This window comes from Gavialis gangeticus, unplaced genomic scaffold, assembly GCF_001723915.1.
Source record: "Gavialis gangeticus isolate Ggan-Ray unplaced genomic scaffold, GavGan_comp1, whole genome shotgun sequence".
Taxonomy (NCBI): domain Eukaryota; kingdom Metazoa; phylum Chordata; order Crocodylia; family Gavialidae; genus Gavialis; species Gavialis gangeticus.
The window spans coordinates 41,397,150-41,411,965 of record NW_017729026.1 but is presented as its reverse complement, the minus strand read 5'-3'; the positions used below and the strand labels follow the sequence as shown (position 1 = coordinate 41,411,965).

The following is a 14,816-nucleotide window of genomic DNA, read 5'->3' as shown; positions in this document are numbered from 1 at the left end:
CTTATTCAAGGGTTATCAGTGATTTGGTTGATCTTTAAATAAGAATTCTAATATTTGCATTTTAACATCATGTAAATAAAAATATAAAGCTATATTACATATCATAAACTCTTAGACCTTTTACATTCTCTTCAGTTCTTCATGAGGGAAACCCCACTGGGGTGTTTTAGTTAACATTCAGATACACAAACTTCTAATTTTTTCTTAATGCATCTCTTGACACACATTCTGCATCTCTAACTACTTATGCTTAATCCATCCATCAACATCCATCCATCTCAACATAAACCGGGTGAAAAACACTAGTGGTGGTTTTCTGGCTGTGTCATGATCTCACCAGTTCTCAGAGCTGGTCTAAATGATAGTCGTAAAAAAGCCAACTTCTGATCTGGTATTCTACAATTCTTAGCACCACTGAAGCTATATCACAGCAAGAACAGCAGTGAAAGAATTTCAGAAAATCTAACATGCTGCTTTAGAATTTGTTAGGATCACTTGATGCATCTTGGACAAAACTAAGCTCTCGAGAGCAAAAGTGGGATCTTGTTATGCATTTGCACAACAGTAACATTACAAGGTTCCAGTCCAAATTGGAAAAATATTGAAGGAAAGCTTACCAGAAAATCTGTTTTAAATGGGGACAATTATTGTCAAAAAACAGCACTGTACTTCTGCCACCTTCTAAAATAATATTAATTCTTACTGGAAACTAAATTCCCTAAGTTATTAATAATTAGTATTCTCTGCATACTAGTCCAGGGCTTTATCTTCATCTTCATTCTTCACCCTTTTAGTTCCCTTGCATGCTGAGAAATGTGCATTGATAAATGGTCTCACATCCCATAAACAACAAAGAAAAAGCCTGCCTGATTAGTCTTTTTAATGCAATATAAAATTCACTTTGAGTGGCGTAAATAGTTATGAATGGTATCTTTGTTTTACCTGGATATACTACTCATAAAATAAAAAGTATAATTTACGTTTAAGTACCTTTTCCCCAAATTATTTTTTGTCCAACTATGTTTCTATATAAATATACAGGAGAGAGAAATTGAAAATAAATCTTTTGAATTAAAGCCATCTGCAAAACTTCCAGTGGTCTTGGGAGACAGACTTGCTCAGACAAAATCTACTCTTAATCTTAATTTACCTGGAATTATACCCAACAAAACTGTTACTACAAACAAAGCAATTCCCTACTATGTTCCAACAATAGTTCAGCTGTTGGGCAACCATAAAGTGGTAATCTCAGTACTAGTCTATCAACAAGTCCCCTTAAATTTCTTTGCCTCTGGGGAGCACATACAGGGGAGTCAGTCTCTGTTGCAGAGGTCCCCACATGCTGGCAAGCATCAGTGTGCAGGGAGCACCAGGGACTGGTTCCCTGGTCCCAGGCTGCACAAGCTCCCTTTAAACATCCAAGCATAAGGGAAACCTGGGAACAAGGACTGGCTCCCTAGTCCTAGGATGAACACTCCCTTTAATTATCCAGGTGATACGGCATGTCTAAATCAAGGAGTAGCAGGATTTGTGATTTTTGGGTATCAGGATAAAATTACTCAGACTCCACCCCATAATTAAATTAACCTCTGGAGGGGGCTTGAGATGTACAGATAAAAAGCACTATACAAGAATCAGATATTGCTATTTTCTCACAAAACACACAAGGGATAGAAAAATATCATCTAACTGTGGTTTGATGTCCAATGATACTCACAGTTTGCTATCTCTTGCAGCAAACGTTAAGGTCACACACTCACTTAAAAGAGACATCATAACTTTTCTGTATGTTATAACCTCTTCTCCTATTCTATTAGCATCTTTTCTATTTTATCTGGATAGAACTTCATATTATTGGAACCTCATCAATGTCTCAATGGCTATGTGAAACAGTGAAAGAGACAGCTGACAACACCAGAGGACATAAAATATCTATGTGACTGAACGTCATCAATATAAAGTACACATTCCAAACCAAGCCTCTTCAGGGGTTTATACACACGTTCTGGGAGTGGCTCTGAGACCCACTGTAAATAAAGCACCAGGAGTGTCATGTATATCGGTGTCCCTGCACTGAAACATGTCTGCGGTGCTACTTTAACTAAAGCTCGTCAAACAAGCTTTAGTTAAAGCACCCCTACTGCCATTTTTCAGCTCAGGGATGCTAATACACGTGACGCTGGAGTCTGCTGGGTCGTGGTAATTATCACATTCCAGCAGACTCAATTAAGCTGGTGTAATTACAGCACCTCGGAGCAGCCTCGCTTCACATGTATAGGTGCCCTTCATGGGTATTTAAACAGGAGTAAAAGACAAAATACAGCTTAGATGTCACAATGACAACATTTATCTGGTATTTAATCAATAACTTGGTACAAAAGATAGTCACAAAATCCTATTAAACTAGCAATAGAGATTGAGGCTGCTGTAAATACAAATTCTCCTACACAGCCATTGTAAATACTCAGGTTTCATTACCTTCAAGTCACTTAACCTAAATGGAGAGGTGGACTGCAACCACAAATTGTAAATCCACACAGTCAGCCCATGGCCCATGCAAAATAGAAAGAGTTGATCATTCCACTTCCTACTCCAATCTCAAGACAAACAGCAAATCAAAGATGTGGCCATCTGAATATGTTGAATCAAGAATTACCTGAGATAAGAGCTATACTAGTCAACGTTCTTGTAAAATCCTGATCTGCTTTAGAAATGTTGTCCTAATTGAAGACTGGAAAGTCACTAAACACTATGGACCAGATGCTACCCCAATATTAGGCACCTAAGTATGATTCTATTCCATCCTGTTACAATGCATGAAAAATCTACTAATGCAACCAGTTTTATAACTTCCTGTCATCTTAGCTCTGAAACTACCATATTTTCTTGTATATACCAAGCACCTCTTCCCTAAAAAAATCACCCTTCCTTCTCCCAAAATTGGGGGGGCATAAAAATCAGTGGGGAAGTTGATATTCTGCCTGGGATACAAACACCACACACTTTGTATCCTGCTTTACAGTGCAGCATCTATGGTATTCAAGCACCTGAGAGAGTCAAATTACTTAAAAGGCTCATTGTTCTTCACTCCACAGGCCTTAACTATTGACTCTCCTTTTTAATGGCCTCAATGTTCCACTTCACAAGATAAACTTTATAAAGGTTTTGCTGCTCCTGGTCTCTCTCCTCTTATTTCACAGCCCTTAAGACTCTTTTCAAAATTGTAAATCCAGACTTCAGTAGCAGTTAGGGCTTTAGAAACTAGCATTTATGACTGAATACAGACAACTGGAGGTGCACTAATCTTTTCTAGGTCCTCCATCTCTTCAATCCCTTTTTTTCCATGGCCCTTTCTTTCTTATCTCTTCTCAAGTTGAGTTATGCAAATACATTTTTAAAATACAGATGAAGTTAGTAACTTCAAACTTAGCTTGCCTTATTGTCCTTCATTAATAAAATTTTTAAAAATCAAGTTTGAATAAAATAAGTTCACAAATTTAAACACTTGGGGCCAAATTTAGTCTAACCAAAACTAGTACAACTACTGAAATCAGTGGGAGTTGTGGTCTCTTATGTCTCAGCTGAATTCGGACATGTTGGAAAGGGGTGGCCAACCTATGGCATGGGTGCCACAAAGTCGCACAGGCAGCCTCTGCATATAGCACGTGGCAGATTGGGGAGGGGTCAAGCAGCACAGGGGCAGACAGGGAAGGAAGCAGAAAGCAGGAAGCAAAAAAGAAAATTGGGCAGGGAGAACAGGGGGAAGCAGCAGAAATCGGAGCAGTGAATCAGGCAGAGAACACAGTTTAGGAGAAACAGAATAGCAGATTGGGCAGGTGAAGGGGATTTGAGTAGCACTTAGGAGTACAGAGCTAATTTGTGCCATGTCTGCCAAAATGGCTAACTCCCACTACACTGGAATACATGCATACATTTGTTCATAGCCTCCTTCCCATTTCACACAATAATAATAAAATTATTATTATGACATTTTTCAAAACATAGAGTCACTTGAAATACTGGCACACTTAACTCTTTCAACTGGCCTCCGTGCTTAAAGTAACCCTGGTTAAAGACGTACCTTTAGAAGAGAGATTATAACCTTACAATATCTGAGGAATAAGCCTCAAAAGAAGAACAGAGACTCCAATTCTGACCTGGAGTCACAACTCCTATTCTGCTTCTGTTTCCACAGGGGATAGCACGTTACTTCGGTGTTTTTTTCTTTTTGTGAGTGAGTATAAGCAAGTTGTTGTGCCTGCTGCCAAGCAAGCAGGCTTTGACCCCTTAGAAGTCCTTCAGACCACCCAAACAACAGTCCATAAACGGGCTTAGAGGCCTGCAATCTTGCTGCCTAGGTCTGGTCCCTTGGGAGCGCTAAGGACAATATTCCTTGGCCTGAACAAACACATGAAGAAAGCAAACCTTTAACCTTTTTCTATGAGGCAGCAGAGGGCCTGCCACCTCTGGCTCTGGTGGTGAGCTCCACTGGGTTTGAGTCTGCTCCACACCCATAAACTGCTCCTTCCCCCAGCTCAAGTTCCCTGCTCTTTCTTCCCTTGGGATTTTAACCGCCAGCAATCACCCACAGCTGGGCTCCCACTCTCCCTTAAAGGGCCAGGCAGCCCTGTTATAGACAGCTCCTGTGTACCTGGCATGCTATTCCATCAAGGGAATAATAGGTGGGCAGAGGCAGAGTTCCTTCCAGTCCCTGCTCCACTCTGCTTTCTTGATGCTCACTTGCTCACAAGTGATATAGTAGATGAGCAGTCCTTGTTCTCCTCCCATGCTGTGACCTTACTGGGGGCACTGGAACCAGCCTTTACACAGGCCTCAAGAAACTGATCTCTGTCATCAAGAAAAGGAAGAGCCCCCCTCTCCAAAAGACTTTCTAGCTAAACTTGCCTTACATACACATCAAAAAGATTAATTCTGGGGCCTAACAACATCATCACCTTGTCTCACATTCTAAGAAAATATCTTTACCCTTACTGGATGAAGTGGTTCCTCAGCCATATACTTTCAACATATGACTTGAAAGTATTTCAGGAGGTCCTTCTGTGGATCACCAATAGTCATGAGACTGAGACTTCAGTTATCTCTGAAAAGCTCCAAATATCATTCAACATTCTGTCAGCTTCTGGTCTGGCCATTAACAGTGGACTGAGCAAAGTCAGAAAGCGGGCCTGCAAGACCACCTTACACCAATCTCTCTTACCCTAACAACTAAATGTATTGAAAAGATGCATCAATTGCCCCCTCAGAATTTAAATACTTTTACACTCAACTTAATCCAGGCTGCCTAGCTGTCTTGGCTTAAGAAAATATCAAAATCAACTACTTTAACTTACTTCCTCAATGTTAGTATTACATTAAAATGTTTTCTGCAATGTGTTCATACACACATATACAAAGACTATCACTGGAATAAGAATTTCTTTGTGAAATATTATACTGCAACCAGGAGGCATAACTAAGTTATAAAGCACTAAGAAATATATTTATAACAAAAGCACTTTTAATCTAAATCAGTGCCATGAACAAATGTCCCAGTAATAAATGCATGCAGATAAAAAAATAATAGCATCATAGACCAAAATATTTGACACACTTTTTTGGGGGAAAAATTTGTGAATAAAGTAGCTCTGATAACATATTGATTTATTTCCAAAACTATCCAACTATAAAAGTTACTTTTATATACTGCATTTGAAAATTCTTTCTAAAAAATGTTTCTATCTCATTTCCCAACATAACAAAAATACAGAATAACTTTGCTAATTAGTAACTCATTCTAGATGAGTGAATTTTGAACATTAGCAAATAAATTACTAAACAAAATGAATACCTCACAAAAACTGATTTGTTCATTCGTTCCAGTTAACGACAGTTTGTTTTTAGTGATTTACAATTGTGTAGTGTAGTAGACTGTACTACATTTTGTAAAAATATGGACAGATCACATTACCATGACTACATTGGAACATTCTTTTGTTTCTAAAGACACAAAAGATCATCAATCGTGCATGTAGATAATAAAGTGAAAAGATTAGTAAATTTTTACTCCCTTTTTCCTTTTAAGTTCAGAAGCTACTTTGGTAAATATACAAATATCCACTTTTATCACATTTATCAGCTTTAAGTTGCATAATTCTGATATGATTCTAGTTTGTTATTTGGCAATTAAACTTTTACAATATTAGTAGGAATCAAAATACTTTTCACAAAGGTTAAAAACAGTTATTCCTACCTCTACTTTTGTTCGATAAAGGATGAGACGCTTAAGGCTGCCTACTTTGGCAATGTGGTTGAAAGCCTGAGGTGGTAGCTTATCACAGGAGGAGAGATTTAATTCCTGAAGGTTTACACATGTCTCAGCAATGACCTCCAAGCAAGTCTCATTGAGGAAATGGCCACAAGCCAACTCAAGGCGGACTAGTTCAGAGCCACAAATTTTCATGAACCTGTAAAAAGCATATTTTAATGTGAATTTAAAAAAACTCCTCGTGTGTGACAATTTTGGAACACTATCAAAGCTCTAAACTGCTACTAATAGAAGCAAAGAAAGGAAACATATACAATCTGTATCATTTGCATTCTCTCAAATTATTTTGCAAAATAACTGCATATATACTTAGGTTAAATAAGTTGAGCATTACCAGACTTCAGGAAATAATTTATATATTAAATGGGGAAAAAACCCTGAAAAATATCAAGCATTAACAGAATGCTAAGTTACAAATCAAGCACTAAGAATTGGGAATATACTAAAATTATGTTTACTCCATCAACATTAACTCAACAATATTGTATAGCCTACACAGTTTTTGGTGTTTTCAACTGAAAAGAAATGTGATTGCGCTTACATTTATCAAATGCATGAGGACTAGAGGATAATGCACATCTCACAAACTTTTACACATGCTCTGGGGGTGTGGGGAAGTGCTTAATTAAAGTGGCTCCAAGAGCTGCTTTAATTAAAGCACTGCCACACCTCCTGTATCAGCGTCCCCATGCTTAAAAATGGGGGTGGGGGCAGTTGAACCAAAGCTGTTCAATGAGCTTTAGTTCAAGTGCCTCCACTGCCATTTTTAAGCATGGGAACGCTTTTAGCATTTTTAAGCATAGGAAGCACGAGACACAAAACATGACTGGAGTGCAACAATTGTCATACTCCAGCAGACTCGACTGAGTGTGGTCTGGCATGCTAGAATTCCGGCGCATGGGAGCAGACTCCAAGCTCATGTATAGGCATTAAGCTAAGATTAATAAAGCAGCCTCAAAGTGCAGTTGTATTTTGAAGAGGGATTGTAAAAATAAATAAATAAATAAAAATGCTGTACCAGTTTTTTGTTCATATTACAGGCAAAACCCATTCCTGTAATATCAGTTTGGGAAGTAAAAACTGAGCTATGTTGCTTGCTTCTTTGCCAGTTACTCTAACCCAAATGCAAGACAAAAATAGTGTTCATGTTTGGCATCATTTTAACTACCTTCAAGTATGGTTTTGACACTGATACACTTCTTTCTGTCCCAAATTTCTCATATTTCTCTCTGCCCCAAGGAAAATATTGTAAGGGCATATACAAATGGAAACTTTGCTGCAGGGTTATAGAAGGAGGTACATTACTACGTAAACATGCATGTGCATGCTATTACCCAGCAGTAGACAAAAACTGAATTATTTCATTGAGGTGCAAGTTATTTTGGTTTACTACTATAGAGCAAAAGCTGTCCATGGCAGCTATCTGCACAACATCATTTATAGCAACTGATACATAGTAAAATCCTGCCCCCTTTCCCATCATGGTAAATTGGTCATATATTCATAACTTAAGCAGCAAAAGTTGAGGTTAATTGGACAAGCCCTATGAGAGCTAGGGGATTCAGGCAAAACTACTGTTTTGTCACTTCTAGAAAAACTGTTCTAATTCTTTTTATTCACAAACAAGTCAAAGCCAGCAATGCAAAAACTGTACTTGTTTTAGAATACACTAATCCTCAAGGGGAACTAATCCCCGGGACTATGTTGCAGTAAAAAGGTTTAAGCTATTAAAGACCGAATATTCAAACACCTAGAAACTGTGAGGGTCTCTGCATGCATTACAACTTCTGTCAGAGGTCTGCTGAACTTTACAAGCTCTGTTCCTTTTAATCTAAGCTTTCATTAAAAAAGTAGTAAGCTCATAGCCCTTTTCATTGCAAAGATAACCTTCAAAATGTAAATCAATCACTAGGCTTGCAAGTTTGATATTGCATAAAAATCACTCATAGTATGTATAAATGTCAGAGTCTAAGGCTGCCTTGTCTGCACACAGGTTTTCATGAGACAGCTGAGTTGCTTTAATTGATATGGTAGAAAATGCCAGAAGCCAAGAGTCTCATCTATACCAGGGCTTGTACTAATACAGCTTAATAGTGGTCAGCCCCAATAGGTGGTTCTTGGGTTTTGTTTCCTTTTGTTAGTTCTTCAGCTAAAAATCCCTAGGATATAGAAGAAGCTTACTATTTGTTAGAACCAGGAACCAGTGGGACATGCCCCAATCATAATAAAAAAAAAACAAAAAAAAACGCATGAAGTTTCTGAATCTTTTCCTTTTGGATGGAGCCACACTATCCATTTATATTTCTATTTATTCTTTCCATCTCTTTCCTTCTAGTGATACTTTTCCCCTCATTCAATCCATATTTCATATACTCATCATCTCCCCTTCTCCAACACTCAAGCCCCTCTTTTCTTTACATTTCCTTTCATCATTTCTTTCTCACAATTCCATATCCCCTCTCCTTCCTTTCTCGTGTGTACGGAAAACAAGGAAGGTAGGAGTTCGGTGGCACAGGGAGGAGGGTGGAAAAGAGAGGGAAAGGGAGCCGCCAATTTTCCTCCTGCTTCACCAGCTACCCAATGCTTAATCTATTTAATATATGCTTTACTGATATTGTATAACATTAGTTTTTTTAAATCAGCATGTTATGCAGTATTAGGTAAATGTCCTATACAGGTTGAAGTATATTATATAGGCGCAATTACTTTTAAGTTAAATTTGTGATTCTCTCAGCAACTGAAGTCAGTTTTATTTAAAAGGCTATTTTCCATAAAGTCATATTGAGTGTCAATTTTTTTTAACCTTTTCTTATTCCTTATCTTTCAGTTCTCTACCAGTTCAACACAAAATCAGGTCTTCCATTAGTTTAATGGCTATCATTCTTGGCCTTCTGAATACTGCTAAAATATTATCTCTCTCAAAACCTTATAGACTTTCCTTAAATAATGTAAAATTTATTGAATAACAACATCATCAGGTAAAGTCCTCTTTTAAGACTCTTTGGTACAAGTTACCCAAGCTGCTAAATGAAAAATAGTTTTTCTTACTAGAGGTTATTTTAGAATCACTTTGTCATCATCTTTCTTCCAACAACTGCAGAATTTCTTGTAAACTTCTACTGTTCCATATGTAGTATCACTGGAAGAAATTTGCTGAATCACTTTATAATCCCATTCACTCTTATATTTACATGTTGTACTTTTACACTAAAGAGACATCAATACCATTCTGCTGTCCTTCTATCCTTTCCCATTTGTTCTCTTTTCTGTTAAGGCTTCTTAAAATTGAGATGTTCTACTTACTTTGCAGAAAAATTTCTGAATTTTAACAAGTGAACCAACTTCTAAAAGTTTAATACTTCATCTACTTTTCCTTCTGTATTCGATGACTGTAGATTTTACCTACCATTCATCTTCCTTCAAATTTGCCAATGATTCTACCCATTTCCCTTCTTCTAGCTTCCAGACGTTTAATATTTTTTGTTCCCACCAGAACACCTTGGTGCTCTTGTAACTTCCATTCTAACTTTGAAAGGCAGAGGCTTATATTAACAGATTGAAATTAAAGCCTAATTTGCCTAATATATAAAAAAAAAACCCTTTTAAAATACATGTTCTGAAAAAACAAATGCCTCCAAGTGTTAAAAAAAAATTAAGCTAAAAAAGAAGTCCAAGAGAATGGGGTTTTTTTCCTTTAAAAGGATGCCAAACTTCCACACACTATTTTTTTCTGCCATCTTGCTAAGTAATAAAAATCCTGGAAATGGAACAAATCAGATATAAAATGGCCATAATCTCTGATGCTTTATCTGCCCTCTGAAACCAAAGCTATTTGCCAAGTGCAAAAGCAGAGATGTTCTATGTTTTGCTACATGCAGAATATCAGCTATATGTTTAACGTTGTTTTTTGTACACACGGCAAATAAATCTGTGGCTGGACTGCATAAGGGCCTATATATAATATTAGCTAAAATAATGCTTTAATAGGGGTCAGTAAAGCATTGTCTGCAAACCGCATCTGGCTTACAGAACCATTCTGTCCAGCCTGTGGAGGTGGGTGGCTTCAGCTGTAGGGGGCTCTACCTGTGCTACAGCTGGGCTCAGAGGAAAAGTGACCATGACTAGCCATGTAGGAAGCTTCAGCCTGCCTTGGACCCAAATTGCATTGATCCAGCCATCCACTCATAAAACATTGCTGACCACTGCTCTACAATACTTGTTCAAATCCCAGCAGTTGGACCAAACAAAACTGAGGGCTGTCAGGCGTAAATGGATTCTTCAATAACTTGATGAAAGTACCAAGACTCTCAAGATACTACAGCCTAGACCACCAATGACTGAGGGAGTCTGGGTTACAAGGAAGACTCCATAGTCTTCTCAGAGACCAAGGTCAGAAGATGCAGGACCTGGCAGCTTCTGAACAAAGATATGTATTTGAGAAGACAGAGAAAGCATCTCTAAATGAATACTTCATTTGTAGTAGTAAGACATAAAGTAAGAATTTATTAACTAAGTCTGGAGTGAAGCTGTGAAAGAACAAACACATGGTCAAACCCCTTTCTGAGGGTATAATTTGTACAATAAGGGACAACAGCCAAGGGTGACCCGGTATAAAACTTAAAGTGAAAAGCTTGCTTGAGTAACTTGAACCACAGAAAAAACCCAGGTTCATGAAAAACACAATGCTAGCTTCACAACAATGACTAAAGTCCTTTTGATTAGGCATTATAAAATTTAGCCACTTTCAAAAATCCTTTTAAAACAGTTTCAAGTACCACCTATTCTTCATTTCCGCACATTATTTTTTTGTATTCTCATTCACTTTTATCCTTAAAATTATGATTATTTTCTCTTCCCTCTTGCTATGTGAAATAATAATAATACTAAGCTCCTATTAGTGATTTTCATCAATAGACCTCAAAGTACTTCACACAAATAGGAGAAATAATCAAGGACTTGACTTAATCCTACATGCTACAGAACAAGCTATTTAAAAACTGACCACAGGTTAAAAAATATAATTGTCTATATCCAACATAAAACATGAGAGAAAAATATTTTTCTCTTATTTTCTTCATTCAATTACAATAGTCTTTCATGTTATTTGTATGATGGATGTTATAAAAATTCAGACAGAAATGAGATTTTTATATTGACAGAATGAACACCCATGAAGTCATCTATTACTAATATTTCCTGTAGTTGGAAACTTAATAATACATGCATCAATAGCTAAATTAGCTTAATCTCTCCCCTAAATTGATCTGTAGTATACTTTCACTAAGACTATTTAAAATTTAGGTCCAAGTCTAAAGACAGTAAAAATGTGTCTCTATTACAGTTACAATTTCACAAGATTACAGGATTTAAACCACTGTTTCCTTGTAGTGTCTAAAACTAAAAACGCTGCAACACTGAAAATCTGAAAGTGAAATTCCACCAATTTTCAACATACAACAGAAATCAGAAAAGTAAATAGAAATCGTAGTGTAACATAAATTAGTATTTCTATCATTTGACTTTTATTAACCTGGGGTACTGTTTGTGATATAGATCAAGAAATCTATTTGTATAACTTGATTTTTAATTTGACAATGTCCCTTTAACTCAGAAAGTTCTCTCTCTCATACCTCAGAGCATTCAGATAAAAATCTTGGTCCATAACAGAGCACCAATTCCCCTGCCTCACTTTCCTAAAAAGGTCATATCCTCCCACAATGACATTCCAGTTGTGTGAATGAATCCACAATTTCTCTAGTGCCAACCGAGTTAATTCAGTTAATGCAGCAAGTCTTTTCAGGCAGTCTCTTCCTGTCACCCCACGCATGTAACTTTGGCATGACACAAGCAGAAATATTCAAATACTCACCTCATTTTTTAATATTTCCCACATCTCTCTTTTGAGTACTCTTTATTCCAACCAAATTATAGAAGTTTAACTCATTTCTATTAAGGATCGTCTTTAATAACCCTAAGGAAATGGACCCTATCAATAAGTTAAATTACCTTCAGCTTTGCCTTAGGATGTTCAGATGCCTGAAGCATTCCATCTCCCCATGACAATACAGTATTTGCTTTACTCAGATGTCTTAAATTGTTATTGCATTTTTCCTAGAGCTTTACATTTTAAAATAATGCTTACCAATATTTATGCTTTCCACTATTTAAACAGATGAATAAAGAACATTTCTTAAAATCACTTCTATTTGGTTCTTTTAACATGGCTCAATCTTTATGTTTTGAACAAATAAGAATGTAAGAAAACCAAAAAGAAATGTTTGTGAAAAAATATTCCAATGAAAACAGCATTTAAACAAACATTATTGTGTCATGACCAAAATTGACATGCTAGCTGTAATCCAAGTAGTTTTACAAAGTTTAAAACAGATTTGACCCATTTTAGTACACCAAAATGAGATGTGCAAACAGGTAACAAAACACAGAATAAGAGTCTGGCCTCACTTAAGCCCAGGGGACTATAGCTGCTAGCTACAATACAGCCAGGATTTCATCCACAAGGATCAGAGTATTCGATTTTTAAAACATATTCACTTCTAGTAATCTAAGGTGTTGCTAGTAAAGTTGATATGTAATTTCTGTTCACTAGGTTTTTTTTAATTTGACAAATTTAATTTGTCCATTTAAAATGCCATCACAGCATCTACCTGAAACATTACAATTCCAGTTAAACTTTTTTAGGTGGTATTCACACAACTAGTTCTCAAACTGATTTGTGGACCAGCAAGCATTTAATGGTTGTTTATGCAGCATCTTGTGTCACAATGGTGACACAACTGACAGTCCTGAAACTGATATTTCAAGTTAGTTTTAATCCTGTCCAAGTCTCTCTCTGGTTTCAAGATCCATTTTTCACTAACTAAACTCAAAAGAACAGGCACCTTCCTGTACTCTGCAAGGGTACTGAATTACTTTGTCAAGTGTTTCTTTGGCATAAAGTCAACCATGATCAAATTTGCAGAGGATACCAAGGCTAGAAAGGGAGTAAATACAGAGGAGTGAAAAAGAAGACAGTGAAACCTGCCAAGTGATCCAGGGAGATTAGAGCTGTAAGAGCAGTAGCCAACAAGATAATAAATGTTGTAAACTACATCCCTTAAGAAAAAAATGGACATCAGAATTACATAAGGAGATCCCACCTGTAAATTTCACTTACAATCTGGAAACATGATTACTTTTCATCCTGTGTTGATTCAGTTAACTTTACCAATAAGGTAATAGAGATTGACACCTTTTCTCTTCACCTAGCTGACTGGCCAAGTTAACTAACTGCTAACTTCTAGCAATTTTCAAATCCTGAATAATAAGCTAAAACAAAAACCATGTGCAAAAGAAGAATTCACAGATCGACCAAATGTATCTGGAAACTATTTTTTGTTAAAGAATATCGAAGTAATGCAGAACACCCCTGGTTTCACAGAATGCAGGGCCCAAAGCCCAGAACTTCCGAAAAGAATCTCCTACAGTGTAATGCGGGCAAGTGAAGATAAGTGTGAAAAGCAAAGAAGCCATTTCACAGATTTTTTGTTGAAGGAAAATCAACCCGTCAGAAATAAGATACAAGAATTTACATTAATATCTATGAGAAATGAGTGTCCCTCTAATAAACACAATGTACATACATTTAGCAATGACCAAATGGGAAGTGGACTGTCCATTTCTTGGGTCCAGGAAATAGAAACAGGACAGTGCTAAATACTGAGACAGGAAAGTTTTATTAGGAAATTGTTAATAAAAACAGAAAGGCAGTTCTATAGAGCAAGAAAGATAGAAACTGACAGCTTCGTGAACAAGTCAGGATGAGGGGAAAAATCCCCTTGCTTTATTTCACACAAGTGAACTTCATCAAATACACTATCATTAAACTACTGCCAAAAGCAGCATGTGCTCAGTAATGGAAACCAACTACAAAGGTGATTAAATACAGCCAACACTGAGCATGACTATAAAACACGTGGTCCCTATAGAGCAAGCATACTGAAGGGAATTTATTTTTTTTTTTTTTTAACCACTTTTATTACAATATTTACCACCCTACACTTACAAAGCTACACATAGTGAACATCTTGTTTTACCAAGACTTCAAATCACGAAAACAATTATATAATCAAAAACAGAACTACATACATTAAGCCCTTAAACAATATGCAGGGTCTTCATAAAGTCCCTTGTGCACTTTTAAACTTTAATAACTTATGTTGTAGGTATGACAGAAACAATCTGTAAATGCCAATTAAAAGCAAATTTATTAAAGTTTTAGGACAACTAGAATACACAATGCTAAACTTCATGAGTAATAAAAAATTTATTCTTAAATAAGATGGAGCTCTGTGCCACTACGTTCTGAATGTACAACAGTTCCTAAATGATGTTTTCCCAAAGAAAGGGATAGGCAGAGGTGGACCAATTGCTTGGCCACCTCGTTCACCTGACCTGTAGCTGTTGGACTTCTTTTTTTTTTTTTTTTTTTTTT

General features: G+C 36.7%; 1 protein-coding gene across 2 annotated transcripts in view; it reads right to left on the bottom strand.

Moving 5' to 3' along the window:
* FBXL4 (F-box and leucine rich repeat protein 4) overlaps positions 1-14,816 on the bottom strand; it is a 161,686-nt gene that overhangs the window by 61,040 nt on the left and 85,830 nt on the right. For both annotated transcript variants that reach the window (XM_019520181.1, XM_019520180.1), the window contains exon 6: positions 6,251-6,464. In XM_019520181.1, coding sequence (XP_019375726.1) covers positions 6,251-6,464 — 214 coding nt within the window. The remainder of the gene's footprint in view (positions 1-6,250; positions 6,465-14,816) is intronic.